General features: G+C 39.2%; 1 protein-coding gene across 1 annotated transcript in view; it reads left to right on the forward strand.

The window, feature by feature from the left end:
- The first annotated feature begins 1,747 nt into the window (after positions 1 to 1,747).
- Positions 1,748 to 24,248, forward strand: part of LOC117452095 (hexokinase-2-like) — a 51,766-nt gene continuing 29,265 nt past the window's right edge. The window contains exons 1-6 of the mRNA XM_034090566.1: positions 1,748 to 2,015; positions 7,814 to 7,976; positions 10,462 to 10,610; positions 14,016 to 14,135; positions 16,159 to 16,254; positions 18,535 to 18,634. Coding sequence (XP_033946457.1) covers positions 1,953 to 2,015; positions 7,814 to 7,976; positions 10,462 to 10,610; positions 14,016 to 14,135; positions 16,159 to 16,254; positions 18,535 to 18,634 — 691 coding nt within the window. The 5' untranslated portion in view covers positions 1,748 to 1,952. The remainder of the gene's footprint in view (positions 2,016 to 7,813; positions 7,977 to 10,461; positions 10,611 to 14,015; positions 14,136 to 16,158; positions 16,255 to 18,534; positions 18,635 to 24,248) is intronic.

Genomic DNA, 24,248 nt, shown 5'->3' on the forward strand with positions numbered 1-24,248 from the left:
TATAAAACAACCAATTATCCTGCTATCCTTGTCATATTAAAAAAAACCGAATTATGTATTATCTTTGTGCTAAGTTTCTAAAGATAAAAATAAACTCGTACAAGTGGAAATCTTGATAGGTTTAACAAGCGTCAGTGAGGATGGTCCTCTGTCCTATTCATTCTGCACATATACCGAAGAGTCCTTATTACTGTCTTATCAATATTCAAGATTACATTAAATTGCCTGGCACACCTAATTACAGTGATTTTGTTTTTAAATGTGTATTGTTTTTATAAATATGTAGCAGAGATAGAAGAAGCACTCAGACCTTTTACTAAAGTAATGCTATTAGAGTGGAGAATAAAGATGTATTTTGTATTCTACATCTAACCCTTTGATCCATTTAAATCAGATGCCAGCCCATCTCTCACTAGACATAACTTTAAAGATCATGGCTATACATAATGTTTCATCTGATACCTGGGCAAGTGCAAATGAAAGTGCACTGACAGACAAGTTTAACACGTTTTTGCTGACCTGTTCCTTAAGTAAAGACAATTGAACCAGCAGCAGTGTGTTTAGGCATTCAATCCTAACATCTTTAAAGGTGGAAACAAGTATAAAGATAGTAAATGGAATAAAATAAAAACAATAAACAGCAGAAAGTCTAACTACAGTAGAAAGGACATGAAGAATAATCAATATGAAATGTTCTAGATCAGTGGTTCTCAACTGGTCCGGCCTCGGGACCCACTTTTTCGTTTGTAAATAGATTGCGACCCGAAATTTTGAACCACTCAAATCTATTCAACACAACATCGTACTGTAATATATACACTTTTCAGCATACATTATTAATTAAAGTGAAGTTCAGTGCATATATCCCTTATATCCCTTCACAGAACTAAAGAATGCTTTTAAAAAAAGTTTAATGAGATGATGGAATTTTTTTCCTTCACTCACACATCTGCGACCCACTCGAGACGAGCCCGCGAACCCACTTTTGGGTCGCGACCCACCAGTTGAGAACCACTGTTCTAGATCATTTTTAGAGTGTTCAACAATAGTTTACAGCAGAAAACACACACACATATATATATGACAGTATATAAATTACAGTTATGTGAAGTAGCAGCTGTTCCAACAAGTCAATGTCATGTCAACATGTCAATGTCAATATCAAAGGGAACGTGAGGCATACATATAATTGAACAAGCAATGAAAATACAACATCTAACAAACATCTTCATTCTACTCACTCTCTGACATCAGGTGGACCCAAGATAACAACACGGATTAAAAACTGTAATAAAAACAAATGTTTTTTTTGCAAAACAGTACTATTTAAGGAATAGCACCTAAACAATATTAAAAGAATAGAAGTTGTGAATTAAAAAAGCAAGTACAAATGTAAAATCAACGAAATGAACTAAAGTATCAAAAGTAAAAAGTAAATTAACCTTATAAACATACCGTTATGAGTGAAGTATACTTTTTATTCACACAATTCGCCAGTTGTATCACTTGTTTATTTAAAAATGTCCTTGATAAGCACATACAACTCCAATGAATTATATATAATAAAACATTTCCCATGAATTTAATGTTTAATGTATCATGTTGCAAATGTGTAATTAAATGTAATGAATTAATAAATGTTTACAATACATATTCATAACAACGGAACATATCTTTGTAAAAAAACGAGGTCACGCCGCCTTCTCTGCAGCCAATCAGCGCCATCCATTCGTGATGACGTCACCAAACTCCCAACTTCAGGAAGTTGGAACTTTCTTTATACGAGTCGAGTTTTAACTGACGTTTCAGCGATAAATTAACTCGTTTTAGACAAAAAAACGAGCAGCAGGGGGATTTATTATTGTTTATTTCTTTGTATGATATAAGGAAGTAGCTTTGTGGATCAACTTTGTTCGAGTCGGAGAAGCAGCAGGACTTAAAACTGACTGAAGATGTTAGCATCGAGTCTGTTAGCTAACTACTGTACAGAGCTACATGATGACCAGGCTCTTAAGGTGAGTCCTGCTGTAAGACACTTTGATTTATACTGACAGCACATTTGAATGTGTTTTCATGCTGTGAGAAAGTAAAAACAGGGGTCCACCAGGTAGCCCCCCTCCTAGCATCAAGGGTGGGGGAAGTACTCAGATCTTGTACTTGATTAAAAGTTTAGGAATACTCTGTTACAAGTAACATTCAGGATTCAAAATGTTACTCAAGTAAAAGTAGAAAAGTATTAGCATCAAAACAAACTTAAAGTACCAAAAGTAATCATTATGCCCTGTTTCAGAATAATATATATTATGGTTATAATTATTGATCCATTAACAAACGTTCAATACTTGATGTACTGCTTGGAAGCATTGGAATGTAATACAGACAGTTGTAACTGTCTGATTTAAGTGTTGATCATATGGTTTATCATTAATCTATATCTGCAAAGTAACTACAGGTCCTACACAAATGTAGTGAAGTAAAGGTACACTATTTTTCTCTGAATTGCTGTGAAGTAGAAGTACAAATGGAAATACTCTAGTAAAGTACCTCAACATTGTACTTAAATACAATACTTGAGGAAATGTACTTGGTTACTTTACACCGCTGCTGTCTCCTAGCATGTTTAGTGTCCATCTCAGGCCTAACAGAGCGTCATAGTGCGTCATAGGCGGCGTGTGGTGCAGTGGGTTGTGCGTTGGTGTTGGGATCAGGGGTCACAGGTTCAAACCCCAATGCAGTCAGCATGTCGTTGTGTCCCTGGGCAAGACAACTCACCCCAAAGTGCTCCTGTGGGGATTATCCACAGTATTGAGTATGTAAGTCGCTTTGGATAAAAGCGTCTAACAAATGACATGTAATGTAATGTCATAGAGCACCTGTGAGCTCAGAAAAGGCCGTAAAGCAATGCCTAACATGCCCGCCTAAATAATAAAACAACAGCCAGTGGTGGAAGCAGTTCTCACACTTGCTAAAGTCAAAGTAACAATACAGTAATATATGGTTGGTAAAGCGCTATACAGGTACAGTCCATTTACCAATTACAATAGAATAGTACTCGTTCGTCGTTATAATAATAATAATCATAACACTTTATTTAGCACTTTTCATACAACACATGCAGCTCAGAGTGCTTTACAAAATGACACATCACAAGTTAAAAATAAACAACAAGAAATTCCTCTCAGATTATTTGTTAGAACTGTAAAAGGTACATGCAGCAAAATATAACATTTGATCAGGTTAATAGACACAAGGAGGTAAAATGTATGATAATAAAATATAATAAATAATGGTTTCTCTGTGACAGATAAGACACAAGACAACTGAGTCGATGCAACAATATGAAATACAAAACCCAGTGAAACAAAGTGAATATATAGGTACGACAGAAATAAAAATATTAAGACCTATAAAATAATATAAAAGTAGGTAAATAATAAAGACTAAAAGAACATTTAAAGTGGGGGATTGCTTGCAAAAAGCTAAAAAGATGTGTCTTTAGCTGGTGTTTATGACCCTGCTGATATATCGTAACCAACAATTATATGTCAATGTATTTACATTTTTTATTATTGTTTTGTATGAGCTGACAATCTTAATCTGTTAAGTAACAAAGAAGTGGATTGAAAAGTACAATATTGGTTTTGAAAATGAAGCATAATGTAGCGTAACATTAGAATACTCATATCATCATTATGCAACTCCATATTCAATAACAGGAAGATATTTCAAATGTCAACACCTGAGCTTCTCCTTTCCTACTATGATAATTTACAATGTGTTAAAGCCCTTTGTAAAATAGCTTACCGGTAAAATGCGGATATTGCACTGCTGCACCTCATTTATCAATTGTTTCCGATTTAAGTGAAACTCACGATAGCATTCTTTTGCAATCGTAGCATTTCTTCTCAGTAATCAGACTCTGAATCAGCCACCGATTTTTGTAGGTTTGCAAGAAAATTGATTTGTCTTGGCCATTTTGTACTAACATAACAAAAGCAACTGGACAGATTATGTTTTGAATAGTGATTGCCTTCACCTATTTGCCCTGCTGATTGCCTCCATTTTGTACTAACATATGTGACGACCCCTCCACATCAAACTTCCACAATTTCACAACACAGCATGTCAGATGAGTGTCCTTGAGTGACAAGCTATTTTTCCTTTCCTTTATTTGACTTTGCATTTAAGTAGCCACAAGAGGGCAAAGGATAATGGTTGTATGAATAAAAGGACAATTTCCCCAATCCAAAATGGAGGCAATCAGCAGGGCAAATAGGTGAAGGCCATCACTATTCAAAAAGTAGGGAAGGAGTACAGTTGCTTGTGTTATGTGTGACGACCCCTCCACATCACGTGGGGTGCCGTGTGTGTGTGGTTTGTTCAGGTTGTTTCAGGTGCTGATGAGCCGCACCTGTGGGCGGATTCCTATCTGATGAGCTACACCTGGTCAAGCGGGATAAAGGAGGAGCCCAGCCGGTTGCGTCGCTCTCACTCCTCTGGGCACTCTCTCTGCGCCAGCTTCGGGACCTGGTGCTGGTGTCCATTTGGTGTTGTGTTGAAACAAATAAACTATATATTCTTGCCTCTCGTCTCGCCTCCCTGTTTTATGTTACAGCCCATGAGCCGGGTTGTAACAGCCCTCCAGTAGCTCTTCTGTAGGCGCTCTCACAAACTCCTCCACACTCTCCATCATGACAACACCGAGTGCACGCTCACGCTACTACACAGCCATGCTACCGCGGCCCGTCCCTCTAACTGCCTCACAGAACTAGCTAAACTCCCCGCTAGTCTTCAGGTGCTAGTTATGGCGGGTACTTACGCACTAAATACCGTAAGCTCGGCGAAGCGACCGAAAAAACCGGCAACCCCACCCGCAGCCTCGGCGTGCTCCCGAGCTAATAGCTCTAACGACTTTCACACCACACTAATAGCCCCCCCTACGACCTCCAAGGGAGACCCTACTGAAACCTAACGGGGACAATATCAACGGTACGCGACTGCCGTGAATCAACTAATCCGTGTGCCACCCTTACTGTCGTTCACAACGAAACACTTACCCTCGTCAGGCTACTCCCAAACAATCAGCTGCACTCAGTGCCCAGTCCCCATAACGGACATCCAGTTCGCACACGTTTCCCAGGTCCAAAGCGACGAGCCCCCATATGTTACAACCCGGCTCATGGGCTTTAACATAAAACAGGGAGGCGAGACGAGAGGCAAGAATATATAGTTTATTTGTTTCAACACAACACCAAATGGACACCAGCACCAGGTCCCCGAAGCTGGCGCAGAGAGAGTGCCCAGAGGAGTGAGAGCGACGCAACCGGCTGGGCTCCTCCTTTATCCCGCTTCATCAGGTGCGGCTCATCAGATAGGCATCCGCCCACAGGTGCGGCTCATCAGCACCTGAAACAACCTGAACAAACCACACACACACGGCACCCCACGTGATGTGGAGGGGTCGTCACACATAACAAAAGCAACTGTACTCCTTCCCTACTTTTTGAATAGTGATGGCCTTCACCTATTTGCCCTGCTGATTGCCTCCATTTTGGATTGGGGAAATTGTGTTTTTTCCGTGTTCCATCAATTGTCCTTTTATTCATACAACCATTATCCTTTGCCCTCTTGTGGCTACTTAAATGCAAAGTCAAATAAAGGAAAGGAAAAATAGCTTGTCACTCAAGGACACTCATCTGACATGCTGTGTTGTGAAATTGTGGAAGTTTTCTAATATCCCCTTTCTCAATGGGCCTTAGAAGTCTAAATGCTATTTACTGATTAGTATGCAAACATTTTAGATTAATTGTAAAACAGTAATCTACAATTTGCATTTAAATGAAAAGAAAATAGAAATAGGGTTGTAACAAAATACAGGTTTAAATGATATTTTGATGTATTAAATGATACCATGTATAATTGATAACTTCCTTATGTATGAGAACTTCTCTCTAACAATTTTCTCTTCCATTAAAAGCTTAAGAAAATCAAGAAATGGTCTCTTGTTCTTGTAGTAAACTGGGGATTTATGTGGATTACAAATATAAAAGAAGGGAAAGAAAACATTGCATTTGCTTTTGTAGGACCCATATTTAGTGTTCCTACACTCCCTCCGTTCCCCTAGCTTTCCCGCTGTGCCAGGAAAAACCGGCCTGTATACCCGGCCTGTTTTGAATGTCATATCTTAATTTGGTCAAGCGTTTTCTGTTCTTTGGTAAACAAGGAAGTGTTTAATGTTTAGCTCAGACACATAATCAGACCAAGTGCCCTAGAGGGGAAAGCTGATCAAATACATTTGAAGTCCATCGTTGTAACTTTTTAACGCTCAAAACCTCAGCAGGGTTCAATTTGGTGCTGAAATAAAGCAAGCTAAAAAATTAGTAAAAGTATTTTCAGACTTATATGTTTATCTATAAACTAATGCACTCCATATACAAAAGCAATGACGAGCTAAACTGAAGCCTAATCAGGTTAAACTGGCACCTGAAGAAAAGACAAGATAAGAGTCAAACAGCAGCAGATGGACAGTTTAGTTTGTTATTGTTCATGTGTAAATTCATGTGCATTTTCTACTTTTTTTGTTTATTTCTAGTGTTTTTAATTTGTATTGTACAATGCCATGTCTTTTATGCTGCTGCAACACAAACATTTCTTCTATCTTATCAATAAAAACCTTTTAAAAAGCAGGATCAAATGGACAGGCTTAATAAAATGTCTAATTATTTTACATAACATATATGATATTGCTCAGGATAGGATATTGCACAAGAATACAATAATTCTGCATTTTATTTACTCGTGTTGGTGGTGATAACTGTATGCATTTTAATCTGGGCTCATGTCACATTTAAAACAAGAGCTTTATATACTAATTACTAGGGATGCACGATATTGGGTTTTTGAAACGGATACCGATAACTTCCTGCTTCTCAAGACCGATACCGATAACCGATAATAATATAATATATATATATTACATGTACCTGTAGTTTTTGCACACCTGGTGGTAAGAAAAGACTAGTAGTGAGCAAATGACATGAGCATTACTACTATGAACAAAACTAACCCTGGGGTCGTCTCTGGCAAACTTCTTGCCTTTTTCAAAAGCCGCGACGATAGGTATATGCCCCGGTGCCTTTGCAGCTGGCTTTGGATTCGCCGCTAGTTTAGCAGCGCAGGCGTCTTCGTACGCTTTTAACACACCATCGTAGCGATGGCGATGTTTCAGGTGACTGATCAGGTTGGCAGTATTATAGCTCGTTGCCTTCTTCCCTCCTCGTGGAACTTCTGCATTTGTTAATACAAATAGCAAGCGCACTATCTAACTCTGAAACTTTGAAATAGTCCCATATTACCGACGACATGTTTGTTTACTGTCCTGGCTTCACGGCCGCACATCATTTACGTCACAGCCAGGCATGAGATAGGGAGCGCTGGATTTGTGAAGAACTCCCCTCTTCCTAAACCACTATACCACAGTACTGGCAAAACGGGAGGAGCCGAGTGAAAAACAAGCGCCCCTCATCCCAATCCACCCACACCGCAGGATTTCTTTTATTGTTTTTACCCAAAAAATATATTGTATATTATCGGGGCTATTAATACTTTTATCGGGATGACGTCATAATTCCTAATATCGGACCGATATTTATCGGGCCGATAATTATCGTGCACCACTACTAATTACTACCCCCACCTTAAATATCTACTGTATATTCTATATTTTAGACCTTGGGTGCAAAGGTTGCCCCCCAAATATCTTTTCAATTTCCTTCACTAAATGTAACAATGTCTCTTCCCCCAAATGGTTCAGGTGGACAAATACCTGCACCACTTCCAGCTGTCAGATAAGACTTTGATGGATCTGTCAGTGAGGTTTCGGAGAGAGATGGACCGAGGTCTGAGCCGAGACACCAACCCCACCGCTGCCGTCAAGATGCTGCCCACGTTCGTGCGCTCCACTCCTGATGGAACAGGTAATACTCGTCTCATTTAGGAAATGTTAGTATATATAATGTTAAAACGTCAATCTGAGGTGTGGTTCAGAATTGTTCCAATGTTGTTTCTGTGTGATAATTATTCACCTGTACGATATTTCATTAACATAAGACAAGATAAGATAGTACTTTATTGATCCCAATTTGGGAAATGTTTGTGTTGCAGCAGCATACAATATATGGCATTGTACAGTACAAATTAAAGACACTAGAAATAAACAAAAAAAGTAGAAAATATACATGTTGAATTTACAAATGAACAATAACAAGATATAGTATAAGTATGTGACAGATGGAATATTAAATATTAAACTGAATATATGGATGTAACATGTACGGTGTGATTGTATTCCAAGAGAACATAGAGACCAGTTCAACATGAATAAAAAATGTTTACATTATAACACAACTGTTGTAATGTGCACAGGTGCATGGATTTATTGCAAAGTAGGTTTGTTTTGATTACTTTTTTCCTATGAGCACGAGCATGGAACAAGTCAGTGAGCTAATTAATTAATCATCAGAAAATTAATTGTCTTTTCTTTTGTAAAATTAATTCATCATCAAATCAATTCATCATCAAATCATTCATCATCACCCTTGTGTTGTGTTCGAAAGCTGTTACCGTTCATGGTGTCCGCGGGTCAATTTCGACCCATGATTTATCTCAGTCCAAAACACTCCAAAATAATGACTATCATCCAATATTGTTTTAACTACATCATAACTACTACAATCCTGTTGTAATTTAATTTGATGGCTCCAAAAAACCTTACACCACATATTTAAAGGGGACCTATCATGCAAAATGCACTTTTGTACGTCTTTTATACATGAATATGTGTCCCCGGTGTTCCAGGGAACTCACCAAGTGTCAGAAAACACAACCCTCTCTATGTTCCTCCATACCCAAATCTTTAAAAAAAAGGGGCTGCAACGACGGATCTGATACAGACTGATCCAGATTTGAACACTGTCCTGACGTCAGGACGGTGGCGCTACGGCTATTGGTCAATTCTCCACCTATCAGGGGAATGAGAGGTTGGGCCACGGCCGGCCATTGCTGCTCGAAAGCGCTGGAGACGCTGTAGTACATATGCCAGGCCTGTAAGTGGCGCTGTAGTGCCACAAAAGCAGCGAAGAAGACTTCCCGTGCATGGTTGCCATGGTTGCCCTTCTGTTTATTCTCCGCTGTGGCTCTTTTTCTCCCTCCCCGAGGCAAGCGTTTGCGCCTCCTGCTTTAAAACAAATGAATAATGATTCTATATAATCATCAACAAAGTAACGACATGACTCCCAATATTAATTGAAATGGATTTAGAAAATGATTTTATTGATTTAAAAAATAGTTGTATGTATTTAACTTGACATGCATCCGCTAAGAAAAATAGTCCGTTGTTACTGTTTGAGCTAACGTAGCAACGGCAGGAACTGCTTCGATAGCGTTTTTGAGGAGCTTTTTGATTACAGATTTGAAAACATCGTTGCTTGCTTTAAAAGTAGCACAATTCATTATGTCAAACCTTGGAAAGTATCTAGATATCCCTGCCCTAATGCCAAAGTAACTGCCAACTCCCCTCTCCTGCAGGGGGGCGTGGTCAGCTGCAGCTCACAAAATCAGCCCCCTGCAAAAACAGGGCTGGAAAGAGCAAATGGAGCGAAATGAGGCATGGCTAAAATGCAGGATCTGTTTGGTATTTTTTTTTATATATATATTTATATACTTTATATAGGTATGGCCCTACAATATATGTTTCAAATATAACATGATAGGTCCACTTTAAGTAAAACATGTGATTCAATTCACTCATTATATTCCCTATAGTGAAGACAGTGTCAAAAGTCAAAGTTGAATCTTGATTGGGCCACATTTGACCCCGAGCCACCCAAAACAGTTCTGCTGGGTCTTCCCAGACCCTGAACACCAAATGATACACTTTTTTTTTTTAGAGACCTTCAGACTTGGCTAAAATGTCAAAATATAAAAATAGTGTTTATATAGCTGTTGTGGAGGATATCATGAAGCCTTGTTCCGAGAATAAAAACTAGAGCGTATGTTATATCATTTTAACTTGAAACGGGTCACGGGAGACCCAAACACAACATAAGGGTTAAGTTCTTTATCATGCAAAAATTACAATTACATGCCATTTTTTTAAGGTTAGACATTGGGCTGTTGCTATGTTTTTATTTATTTTTACTTTTTTAATGTGCTTGATTTTTCTCAGACATTATCATTTATTATTAAGTCCAGAAAACAGTGTTTGTAATTTAGAAGAAAAAAAAAAGTGAATTGCAGTACTACTATTCATGCATTACACATTCCTGTCGAGCGTTTCGCGTAGCTCCACTAATCCACAAAAAAACAAAACCGCTTTCTAAACCTTTTATAAGCAAGGAACACCGAAATGTGGATTCTGTGTGTTTATTATTTTGTGTTTTGTTTTTCTTGTTTTGTTTGAAGAGCAAGGTGAATTCCTGGCTCTTGATCTCGGAGGATCGAACTTCCGGGTGCTCCTGGTCAAAGTTATGGCTAACGGCAAGCAAGAGGTGGAGATGGAAAATCAGATTTATGAGATTCCTGAACACATCATGAGAGGCTGCGGCTCTGAGGTAAGAAGCATTACACACATATATTATATATATATATATATATATTAGTGTGGTCCTTAGTGCCATGTACATTTTCGAATTCATTTATTTTAAGCTCCAACCACCGGAATTCGTTATGATAGTCAAGAAAACTCTCCTGGTGAATTGTATTCAAATTCCAACAACATTTACCCCTCCCTCATTAACCTTGAAGTTTAGCCTGGACTGCCACACCAGCAGCTGCAACTGAGGCTAAACTTCAAGGTCGATGAGGGAGGGGTACATGTTGTCAGATTGAGGAAAACATTCACCAGGAGAGTTTTCTTGACTAATAGAATGAATTCTGGGGGTTGGAGCTTAGACTTTCCCACTTTCAATTTTAAGGACCACCCTAATATATATTTGTTGTATTAGTCAATTTATTGAACATGTCAGAAACAAAACATACAACAATAATAATAATTCAATCGGGAGAAACGGTTTTGATGTAAGAACACACATTTATTGCCAGGAATACACAAATGAATGTAATGGAGTTTTGGCGATTAGGCCCCGTTGTGCAGGAGTATCTTTCGGGAGGGGAGAACCGATTCGATGAAACCCCCCCCCCCCCCGGGTCTAGACACTGGTGGTGGTGAATGGATAGTTGGGTTCTGTCTGAAGGGGAGTGGCTTAGCTTGACCCTGGATTCAGAGGGACAGGAGGTGAAAAGGGGGGGAGGAGGGTTGCGTTGAGTCACCTGAAATGACAGCTTTAGCGAGCCCTATGATAGGCTTGAGAGAATAGAGCGAAGTGATTGGTTCAGCTGGGGAGTGACGCCCCCGATCACTTATTGAGAGGAGAGAGAGTAGTAACGTAGCATAGTAAATGAATGAGTAAAGGTCTTCCTGGTTGAACTTGCGCTGAGCTCCATTACTTTTTTTTAAATAATAATAATTATAACAAAGAGATGCAAAACAAACAAAAAAACGTTCAAGGTACAAAATAATAATAATTCTCAAATAGTCTCTGTCATGTTCAACAGGGGCAAGAAGAAGCTTAAACAACTCTTCTGGGCCTCCGCCCTCTAGTGTACATTTTTCTTGAAAATAAAAGATTAGCGTCATGTTGTAAACAAATACTTTCTTTTGTACAAAACAACCAAAAATAAATAACTTTTACATTGTCAACAAATAACAAGCATGAGTTCACAGGTCCTGCTCATAACCATTAATGATTTGGTTTCTAATTTTAGTTTAAACTTGTACAAAATTACAGTTATTCCACAGATCAACACCTTTTGTTGTGATGCAATGAAGTTTGGAATTTGTTCGTATGGATGTTTTTTGAAATGCAGTTTCCTCTCAACATGTGCATGTGTGAAAAGTCTCTATATTGATTTGTCTTAGCAGTTCCCAATATGTTTTTTTTTTATAACTGCTCCTGTCAAATGTGGACTTTGTTAAACTTGTATCTTTTATCAAACTTCTGCTCTTTGCTCGTTAAAGCTTCCTGTTAAAGATACTCAACCCACATTCTAGCAACGCTTTTTCCATTTTGCCTGATGAAAGGATAAATGCAGTGCTCAGGGATAATAAGGGCTATTTCTCAGGTATGTCACCCCGCCACTGATTATCTATCATCAGAGCTCGCTCTTTTGGAAGGCCCAAACCCTTAGAGGAAGCAAATTACACCTAATGCGACATGAAAATAAAACGTAAAAAAACAAAAAGGTGTTATAACTAAGATAAGATGGACGTTTATTTATCTCCGTAGGGAAAATCACGTGTCATGGCAGTAATTACCACTTCCGGTTCCTTCGCCAAAAAGCAACGCAATCTCTCCATAGGGTTTTGGGAAATAGATGGAAATAAGGTCTGTGTTTGAGACACATTTAAGAGACAGATCACGTGTTGTTCTCCAACATTAAATCCATCAGCAGACACCCCACTGGTGATTTATGAAGAGTTTACGTGTCTGAAAAACGATGGTTGTTAACAAGTGGCTGAATAGGACTACAGAAGTTGTCGAGGCCGTTGTATGTCATTACGCCGAACACGTGAACACTCCTCTAAGTTTGTTTTTCCCCGTGTTCTGCTTGAAAGCAAGTACCTGCCTCCTGCAGACTGTTAAAACAAAGTGTGTGTGTGTGTGTGTGTGTGTTCTCCTGCTGGCTGATTTGTTTACGTTTGTCTTCTGAGTTTCTGACAGGTATGAAGTAGATGGGGGCAAGTTGTCTTATTTTCCCGGAGAAATCAGAAATGAAAACTGATTTGCTATTAATATCAAAAATAGGTAATATTATAAACCACAATCAGCTTCTTCGTTTTCCTTTTGAAAGCAAGCCTGCACTGATTGCAAGAAATGAGCTCGCCCAGATAATGGGAAATAATAAAAGAAGGCAGATTTGCTTCCGGCTGAACAATGAAGTAAATCGACGACAGTTTACATTATTAAAGTTACGCCATGCGATGTATAAGGACCGTGCAAGTCAATTCAAAAGACCAGATTGAGGTGTTCAGCAGTGAAACGCTGGGGATTCTTTGTAAAGGAACTGATTTTTCTGAAATGGGCCTCATTTAGAAAAGTCCTCTCTCTCTGTTTTGTACGTTAAGCTCAAATTACGTTACGGTTGTATCAACTCAAAAAGTTAGTTTGTTTTTGCATAATTAATTGACCCTGGGCAAGGGCAACCTCTTATAGCAAGGTACAGTATAGTAATTTCAATCAGGAAACACTTATTCCTCAGTGAAAATAATCTTTACATGTGCAAAGAGGGTGAGAAATATATTTAGATTCCATTGAGAAATCATATATTTTTAGGGGTAAGATGAAGATCTAAATAGAATATGAAACAACCTGCTTGGTATGGTGATGAGGAGAACAATACCGATTTCTGATGAGCTTCATTGCAGCACTGCATATAATGACTGAAGGTGAATATGGTATTTAACCTAAAGACTTGGACTTCGAGGAGAAATGTGAATGAGTAAACAAAAAGTTAAGCATACTTTTACGATAGAAACAGAAACTGATTATGCTTTATTATATTTGCTGATTTAGATGTTACACTGAGCTTCATGTACAAGATACTCTATATAAAATAAGAGTAATTCGATTAACCCTTCCTGATTTATAGGAGAGGGGACATGAGCTCAGCCAATGCAATTGTTTTCCCGATCAGAACATTATAGAATAGAATATTTCTTTATTGTCATCATACAAAGTACTACATTTCTTTGGCAACTCTCACTGCAGTAAAATAGACACAACAAATAAGGTAGTAGCGATGACAGTGCAACGAGATTAAATTCAATGTCAATGTGCATATTTACACTTACAGTCTAAATATATATTGGTAAAATAGCCATAAATATTTCTAAATAGTGTGTGTGTGTGTATATAATAAGTAAACAAGTAAACTTGCCTTCTTGCTCTCCCCTCTAGCTGTTCGACCACATCGCTGATTGTCTGGCTAACTTCCTGGAGAAGTTGGGCATAAAGGATAAGAAGCTGCCTCTGGGCTTCACCTTCTCGTTTCCCTGTCAGCAGACCAAGTTGGATGAGGTGAGTGATTTAGGCTTTCTTCATTTACTTGAATTGAAACTATATTTGATCTATAAGTAAATGACTTGACCAAGGGTTGTTACTAGGGATGTCCCGATCACCTTTTTTTGCTCCCGATCCGATTCCGATCATTTGATTTTGACAATCTGCCGATACCGATTTTTCCCGATCCGATCTTTATGCAATGCATTAAGAAAAATAGAAGGTAACAGATAACGGCTGGTCATCCAACGCGATGAAGTCAGCTATCTTGGCTGTTATTCTTTTGGCATTTTCACTGTTCTGGGGCAGTTTCTCTTTCCTTTTAAAAGTCTCTGAAAGTGTCGGTTGCTTCAGTGCCGTGACCTGAGTGGCCGCTGTGTACTCGTCGTGTTGTTGGTGTTTGTTTCTCAGGTAGCGTATTAGATTGGTCGTGTTGAACGTAGCTCTGTTCTTTCCTATTAGACACTGCGCCCACTCTGTTGAGAGGAATAAGCAACCAGGTCTATGAAAACAAGCCCAAAAGAAGCAACACATACATGATGTATCAACATTTGTTTGTTCTTCTTGTGTGTCAGTCATCCACACCAATCAGAAGTGCTGTGCTCCACATGTACCAGCCATTGTTAATCAATCAGAAGTGGCCCTTGATAGAAGGTGATAGACAGATTGATCCAATCACCTGCCAAGTGCTTCTGAAAGTGCCTGCCCTTTCCAAATGGCTTCCAATGGAGCTTTCCTAGATGGTTTCTGAGTCAGGTTAGTAATGCTCCGTCACATGTTTCTATCACAGGGTGAGTCTTAAACTGAAGCTTGACTTTAAAGCAACCCAACGGAAGTTTCATGTAAGTTTAGTTCTTTCACTCGTAGCTCGGGCTGCGGGGGTGCTTAAGACGGGAGCACGTTGATACGACCTTCCTAGCCGGAGTTATGGCCGCATTTTACAATAAACTTCCGTTGGGTCGCTTAAAAACAAATATCGCAAATCGAATCGCAATATTTGTCAGAAAAATCCCTAAAAGCCCTCTCGGCCAGGTTGTGTTGCGACTTGCAGTCTGTTGAATAAATCCATGCAAACACGTTACAAGGGACACTTTAGTTGCCGTGTCTTTATTCTCCGGTCTCTAGCGTTCCGTCAACTTTCACTAACTCGTCAAGCCGGACACTACTTCTGGTTTCCGGGTAAGGGGTTACCAAAATAAGAGTACTGCGTGTAGCAGTATAATTAAACATTACAGGTTGTGAGTGACATTAGTTATCATATTTATATATGTTTAGTAGGTTGTGGAAGTGTGCTCCAAAATATTTGTTGATCTTCTTGATTTATTATTTTGATATTGTTTATTTAAATGTAGATATAAATGTATTATTTATTGGTTTTTCAGTTGAATTATACTTAAAGGTGGGGTAGGTAAGTTTGAGAAAACGGCTCGAGATCGCTAGAATTTGAAAATACACAACCGGAGAAAATCTGCCACTTCCTCACAGAGCCCCTCCTCCAACACACACGAACGCGCACATGACCAATGAGGGCACGAGATAAGTTTGTGCCCCGATGGAAGGCTGACAGGCAGGTAGGCCATCCAGTTACGTTAGCCGGGCCGGCTAAACGGATTGGTTGTACTTTTTACAGTATTACGGCTTCTACAGATGACATTTTTTTATGGATTTTGTGTCAAAGCACTTCAGATATTCATTGCTATCGGGATGTTAAGAGCATTCCATGGAATATAACAAAAAGTGTATCTCGAGCCGGTTTCTGAAACTTACCTACCCCACCTTTAAAGTTCACGGTAATCAACTGTTAAAAACATACTGTTCAAATTATTTTTATTTTAAAGTTCAATAAATTGATGTTTTCAAAGTCAATGGATAGTCGTTTTGAATAATCGTGATATAGATTTTGACCAAAAATAGTCGTGATTATGATTTTTGCCATAATCAAGCAGCCCTAACTACTCACATCTACGATTTAAATGACACTTTACGGCATAGCAGAAATAAAATGTGTTCTGCTCTTTAGTGCTTATTTTCTTCTTTACAGAGTGTTCTGGTTTATTGGACCAAAAGCTTCAGAGCATACGGAGTAGAGGGAAAGGATGTGGTCAGCCTTCTGAAGAAATCCATCCAAAAACGAGGCGTAAGTGCACAAAATCCCAGTTTCATGGTATATTTTGGAACATATCCATACATTACGTTCTTCTTAGTAATCCTGCATTTTTTCTGTGTGTCTCTTGGTGTTGATGTCCCATGCAAATTATAATATGGATACAAAATGTACATGACAAAGCATTTGTATTTAGACCTCAAGTTATATTTCTATAATTATTAGGGATGTCAGAACTGTCAGCGTTGGGGTAAAAGGTTCAAACCAAAAGTGAGCTTTACTCAAAAGCTGATAGAAACCAAAGAGAAACTAACAAACACTAACCATGGGACACAAGGAACAGGAACATCATCACGAACAGCCAGGTAACATCGACAACAATCGCACAAGAAGCTCAAGGGAAGACTTAACACAAATACACTAAATACACACAAGGCATCACAAGACAAGACACAGCTGGGAGGGGAGGTGAAACCCAATCAGACAATCAGGCAGTAAAACTAGGCAAGACAGGAAGTAACAGACATAACATGGCGGTGACACTTTATAATAGTGGAACATAATAATAATACATTTTATTTTAGGCACCTTTCATGACACCCAAGGACACCGTACAATTTGTTAAAAAAAGAAAATGCTAATAGGCAACAGAACATGATAAAAACACAAACAGGAAATCATGGAGGAGACAGTCAAGTGGACACAAATGAAACATATAATGGGGAGCACTACAGTGAGTAGGCAGATTTGAACAGATGGGTTTTTAATTGGGATTTGAATATGGTGATTGTGTCTGACTGTCGGATGTGCGGGGGGGAGGGAGTTCCAGAGTCTGGGTTATAGCATTACCATGACAAGAAATACCAATCATTTTGCATTTGGTCAGCGATGCTCAATATCGCAATTAAATCATTCTCAGCATTCACTCCGAAATCAAGTTTGCATACCGGATTTTGTTTATAAAATTAAAAAGGTCATTATTCTTTCTTTCTAATCTATTTTTGTATTGCTGTGAAAACTGTTTTCGTGTCAGTTGGACTGTTTTTAATCCCCCTCATAGTTCACATCTCTTGATTCTCTGTGGCTTTCCATTCCTACTATGACCTGACTATGTAACCTGAACTGTGAATGCTATTCAGAGATGTTACTGATCCTAAACGGCACCCACAACGACGAGTGTGGCAGATATGGCAAAGAACACGTGCAAATGTTTCTTAAACAAGTCCTTAAGAAAAGTAAATGATCTCGTCTGCCTACTTAGAGAGATTTTACTAGTAAAAAGGATGGTTTAATTGTAAGATGCTAAGAAAACACTTTTGTTGTCCAAATCTATGACATGTTTATCTGCCTGGATAAATACAAACTTATAAATAATGGGCAAATATTGTGCCACAGTCCAGCAAAGGATATCAGTGAAGCAACATATCCAATCCTATTATCCCCACATACAAACACTTCCCAAAGTATGCCATATTTAATGTACAATTAAGAAATGTCACAAAAGAGGAAGTGATGTTTTACTGAATCTAACTACAGCTGTTATGATATTCATGTTTTCTTGTCACACACTATCTCTCCGGCCTGCTGCTCACGTACATGCATCCTTACATTTCTATTTATAGTGCAACCAATTAAATGGTAAATGGACTGTACTTATATAGCGCTTTATCCAGTCTTTAAGACTCCTCAAAGCGCTTTACATACATGTCATTCACCCATTCACACAGAGCAGTGTACCTTGCTCTAGGACCTAACATCACACACACCGTTGGCCATCGGGAGCAACTCAGGGTTAAGTGTCGTGCCCAAGGATACATCGACATGTTGACTGCGTGGGCTGGGATCGAACCCACAACCTTCTGGTTGAAAGACGACCGCACTCCCTCAGTCGCCTATTATAATGAAATAATAGTTTGTTGATGCTCACTTGCTTGGCTTGTGTGATTATGTTAACAGCTTGATCAGATGCTCCAGTGTTTTTATGATCTCCAGTGACTTTTCAACAAGCTTTTATACGTGTAAGTGTTTGTATTTGTTATGTTCCTCATTATAACATCACAATTCACGTGTAAGTCTGTTTTGGTTTGTTTTGTTGTATGTAAAGCCTGTGTGCCCGCATGTTGCCCTGATCTTCCTCGCCTCGTCTCCCTCATGATTGCATGTTATTTGTTGAAATGTGTTCATCTTTGCTGTGCATACTTTGTTGCAATGTGAGATAACATCCAGCTGTTCTATGATCATAAGAACTGTTGAATAACTTCTTGCCCCTTGTCAAAGCGAAAACTAATAAAGTCCAATTAAACCTCACTGCAGGACTTTGACGTTGACATTCTGGCTGTGATCAATGACACAGTGGGCACCATGATGACCTGCGGCTACGACGACCATCACTGTGAAATCGGCCTCATTGTGGGTGAGTTAAGTCCAAGTAACAAGGAACCATTAAGGTCAGTAAGCTCAGCGATGACGTATTTTTGTAGGCTGACATGACAGACTGGGCTCCTTGACACAAAGCCAATGGTATTTTCCAGAGGTGGGAGTAAGTCCTACATGTGCAAGTCATGAGCAAGTCTCAAGTCTTGACCTACGAGTATCAAGCAAGTCCCAAGTCACTGGTGAGAGTCAAGCAAGTCAAGTCATTGCTCAGGTCAAGCAAGTCAAGTCAAGACAATACGAAATTCTGATGAATAAGCCCAGTTTCCGCATTTAAATCAGTTAAAAGACAGTGGTTATGAAAATGGATTTAACCCACACTATGATCTTCATTACATACACAGTTAATCATTTGAAATCTAATTTAGACCCATGACAATCATATCAGATCAATATTAACCCCAGAACTGCAGACAAACTGCGAGGACTCAATCAAAGAAAATCATATATGGCATTTGCCATTACACATATTTAATTTAAATGTCTGTTAACACTAGAACCGCCAACATCGTCAGCGCCTACATAGATATCATTTTCAAATCATTTAATTAGTTCCTCTTCATCATTTCCTTATAAACTAAGTAGGACGATTTAAAACTCAGTTAATTGGGTTAATTTAGAAATTGCTTCAGTTTATCATCATACGGATCAAAAAGTTAAATTAAGGAATGATGCACTTCTACAAACAAAAACAACAACATCAAAACATTTAAACAATCTACTAAAAGTAGACGAACTACATTATTCAAAAGTTTACAGTAACTTCTGATAATAACACAGGGGAACTAAACGAGGCATCTCTCTCTCTCTCTCTCTCTCTCTCTCTCTCTCTCTCTCTCTCTCTCTCTCTCTCTCTCTCGCTCTCTCTCCCTCCCCCCTCCTGACAGCCTGTCAGTATCAGGGTTAGTCAAAATGAATCCCTTGGCGGTTCTAGTGTTAATTTACCGTGTTGTCTTCTCTTTGCTTAATCGATTTGAAACCAAGTCTAACGTAGCTTAAACTTAACGTTAGCTTTCTAGCTAACACAACACATGCACGCACCTTTCTCTGTGGGGTTTTTTGTAGAGACGAATGAAGTTGGATGTTGTGGTGGTCCTGTCACTGATCTTTATGCTGCAGACCGTCATCGACAAAATAATCCTTGAATCCAAACTTCACTATTTTTGGAGTAAAGCTAGCCGCTGCCATGTTAACTGAGACTCCTGCCTTCTAGTGGGTTGCCAGGTTTGCTCGCATGGCGCTATAATCACGTTTTCCGAAAAAACTAAACGTAATATCTCACTACAAAAACAAACGCAAATATTTAATTTTAAACAGTCAAGTCCTTTCAAGTCATCTATCTCAAGCTTAAGTCAAGTCTCAAGTCATGAATACCAAGTCAAAGTCAAGTCAAGTCTTTTATCAATGTTAGTCAAGCAAGTCTCAAGTCAAAAAATATGCGAGTCAAGTCATGTGACTCGAGTCAAGTCATGTGACTCGAGTCCCCACCTCTGGTATTTTCCCATTGCGTTTTGGATTTTTGCTTAAAATGAGCTCTTTGGCAAACAAACGTTTATGATACTTACCAGAGGCGGCGCTAGGGGGTGGCTACTTGGGCTCAAGCCCCGGATGTTTTCTGAAAAGCCCCGGATGTTTCACTTAAAAAAAAAAATTAAATTTTTTTTTAAATGTCTCGGGAGTAATGTGTAGTACCGGAGTCCACCAGAGAGGCAGCCGCTGCGGGACATTAGCCTGCGTACTGCGTAGCCTTCCCTGCCCTGAAGAAGAAGTGATCCTTCCTAGTGCCTGACGAGTTTTAAGCTAATAGCCTATAAAGTTATGGATATTAGAAAGTTATTTTCATCGAAGCAGGCGCCACAAGCTGCAGCAGCAGCAGCAGTAGTATCAGCAGCTGACAACAATGTCATCACCAGCAGTGAAGAAATGGATGATGTTTCAGGTTTGTGAATCTAATGGTGATATCTGCACTCTGGCTGACGGAGTAAGAAGTGAAAAAGAGTGATGTACTGTAACGTTAATCTTATAGCTAGTAAACATGGAGTAACCAAGGCAAGGCAAGTTTATTTATATAGCACCTTTCAACACAAGGCAATTCAAGGTGCTTTACAAAAATGAAAGACATTCAGAAAAAGGTATTTAAAAACAGTAAAAGATAATAAAAGAAACATTAAAAGAAAAAATACATGAATAAAAAGTTACAGTGCAGTTTAAGATATGAATAGTTCACACAGAAGTTCCACTTTACTGATGAACACAGCTCAGTTTAAATTAAAAGCAGCGACAAAAAGATAAACCACCCTAAGTCAATACCCTTATATGTTAGTATCAGGGTTGGGAGGGTTACTTTGTAAATGTAATCAGTTACTGATTACTGATTACATGGCTCTGAAAGTAATCCGAATACAGTTACAGTTACGTGCCTTAAAAAAGTAACGTAATCAGATTACTTTTAGATTACTTTTGGATTACTTTCTTTTTCCTGGTTATTTTTTGGTGAACAGGAGACACAAAAAGGAAACTGAACGTGTTTTTACTGTTTTAATGGCGTATCAAGAGCACAACTGAAACATCACATCTGAAACGATGTAACAACATAATACACTTGTTGGGGATGCAGGTTGGGATGTGAGGAGTGAGGGACACGGCTTAGAACGGGCGTGTCGCCTTCTGTCCTGCCAGTGTTAGCAGGACATGAATTAAAATGTCGAACTCGGACTTCATTTTAAGGACATTTCGGCCAGGGGTGTTGAGCTATATTTGTTTAAGCACCGGATTGGCAAAACAGGAGAGTGTGCACCAGTCTGCCTTGATCTATGTATTCATGTCCGTGACACTCACAGTATCTGCTGCCCACAGCTGTTTTATAGAAGGAACACCTCCTTCACTTCATGAAATCTCTGCAGCACCAGGAGGCAGCGGGAGGGTTAACTCCGCCTCTGAGAAGACGAGCGTGCTGCGCAGTGCCTTTCACGCACCGCCTTTCACGCACCGCCTTTCACGCACCGCCTTTCACGCACCGACTTCAGAAATAATCATTAGTAAGGCTAAAGAGCGACCGCAGGCTGATGTGTTTTAACCACACACACCTATACACACACACACGCGATTTAAACGCAGACTTTTGTTCCTCCATGTTTCGTTGTTATTGTTTCACTGAGCGAGCGGACCCGCGATTTTTTTCAAACGCTTTTTTGGTCCATCTGCGGCGGCTCTGATGATTCGAATCGGCTGTAGCTACTAGTAATGAATATTACATGTTGAGAGGAAATCTTTCCACCAATAATTCCAATAAGTAATCCAAAATGTATTCACTTCAGGTTTACGAAAGTAACTGTAATCAGATTACTCGTTTTTCAAATGTAACGCGAGCTGAATACAGTTACTTGAATTTTGTATTCTGATTACGTAACGCCGTTACATGTATTCCGTTACAACCCAACCCTGGTTAGTATGATACAGAACATGACTAAAAATTATTCTAAGATGTAACGTTAACCCTTCATACCTCAGTCTACTTTTAAGACACTAAAATAACGTATTCCAATTTTTATTTTGTTTTCGCGCGTGGAATTATACCGGCTCTCGTTTCAGTACACATAACAACGGAACTGACAGGCAACACTCTGAATCCGATGGCTGTGACTGCATCCACTCAGAGTGCCCGATTCAGAAACGTGACTCTTACACTCTTTACGTCACAAACAAAGATGGTGGATGAGAATAGATCTATAAAACGATAAGCAATGCGCAGTGGATCGGAAGAGGACGGTGTGTCGGCGTTGTTCGACAGCGGTGCGGTATGCTAATAGAAACACACGCCAAACATGCTAAATCACATCAGAAGGCATCACCCATATTTGCCAATCACCGGAGCCCGGCAAAAGACAACAGCAGTTCAACAGCTGATCCCCGCTGTTTTTAAGAAGCCAATAGACATGAAAGCCAAGAGACCAAAATAAATAACGGAAGCTTTTGGCATATGTTTTTCAACGACTTTGCGCTCTTGAAACACTTTCTTATTATTTATGATGTAATATTTTCAAGACATTCTTTTTAGTTTTACAGCTTGATGAAACCTTTTTGTTTGAAATCAGCCATTATAGATAATATGGCCATCTGAGTGTGTGTGGTGCTGTGTATGGTTTGTTTTTAACTGTTTAATGCAGTTAATTATTCAAAATGTCAGAGTTCCTTATTTTTAAACTGAAACTTGCACTACTGTTCAAAAGTAAATAACAACAAACCTGGAATTATGCATTTGGGACTTTTTTTTGCTTTTTCTTGTTGTACCGAACCCGAACTGCATCTACAATTAATTGTTTATGTAACACTAAGAAGGTGTAGATGCTCAGTCTGTGTCTCGGAGAAGATCCACTGTGTTAATGTGATAACATGTTGCTGATAGATTATCACAGTTATTTATTTTTATATTTCAAACTTAGTGCTTGTATCAAATAGGAATTCACATCATTTAACAGTAACATGCATACTGTAGAAATGCTTACACCAAATGGAGCGGCACTATTCATGAAAAGGCGAATAAGAATACGTTTTTCTCCCAACTTGGATCAGCTAATTATCGCTGCACTGCAGGGCCTATCACTGCTGAGAAAGTGATTTTTCTTCCCAAGCGTGTGGAGTTATCGATTATTCTTTCAAACTGTCAGTAAGATCACATCCCCTGCTGCACAGGTGTCTCATCCAGAGACAGTTCAGCACATGCACCCCAGGGCTTCAGTTCACTTTGAAGGACTTTATATTGGTCTGGCAGCAGTTAAAATGCAACACCATAGCAGGTATCTATTTACTCACACAGGGATCAAAATGACCTGCAAGAATTCCTTTAGCTAAAAGAAACCACTGGACCTTTTGAATCACTGTCTTTTAATTTGACAGGGACTTGCAACCTAGATGCCTTTTTATTACTGGAAATGCTAACACAAACCAATAAAACTATACATACTTTATAGCTCTCTTCACGACACAGACACAGGTCGGTTCTTTGAAACGTGCGTTTATTTCTTGGAGTTTTAATCTTGTAGCTTCCCCCCTTCCGTTACGCCGTGAGAACTCGTTGGCCGCTTGTCGTGGAAGGAGATTAATCCTTAAAGTTCCTTTTCTGAATAACTTTGTCACAATGATAACTTGTGTTACAACCCGGCTCTTGGGCTGTAACAAAAAGCTGGGAGGCGAGACGAGGTGTATGGAAAAATAACGAGCCTTTATTAGTGGACACAAAAGTAGACAGCCGCGGCGCGAGGCTCACACGGGGAGTGTGCGAGAGGAATGTGAACGGGAAACACATATCCGGCTGGGCTCTCTTCTTGTAGGCTTTTTGACCCAGGTGCAGCCAAGCCCCCAGGAAGTGCCCCCGGACTCTGTGCCCAACATTCGTTTTGTCCAAACGGCGGTACTGCAACTCCTGTATCAGTCAGTGACGTCACCCGGCCCAAAACAACTTTTTTCCCATTGACTAACATGGGGAAAGAGACGTCTGTAAATCGGTGGATAATATTTTTTTAACTAAATAAACTACCCAGTATGAACTATTTTATAGCCCTTATTAGAATCATTCTGTCCTTAAAGTTGTAAAA

This window comes from Pseudochaenichthys georgianus, chromosome 9 (assembly GCF_902827115.2).
Source record: "Pseudochaenichthys georgianus chromosome 9, fPseGeo1.2, whole genome shotgun sequence".
NCBI lineage: Eukaryota > Metazoa > Chordata > Actinopteri > Perciformes > Channichthyidae > Pseudochaenichthys > Pseudochaenichthys georgianus.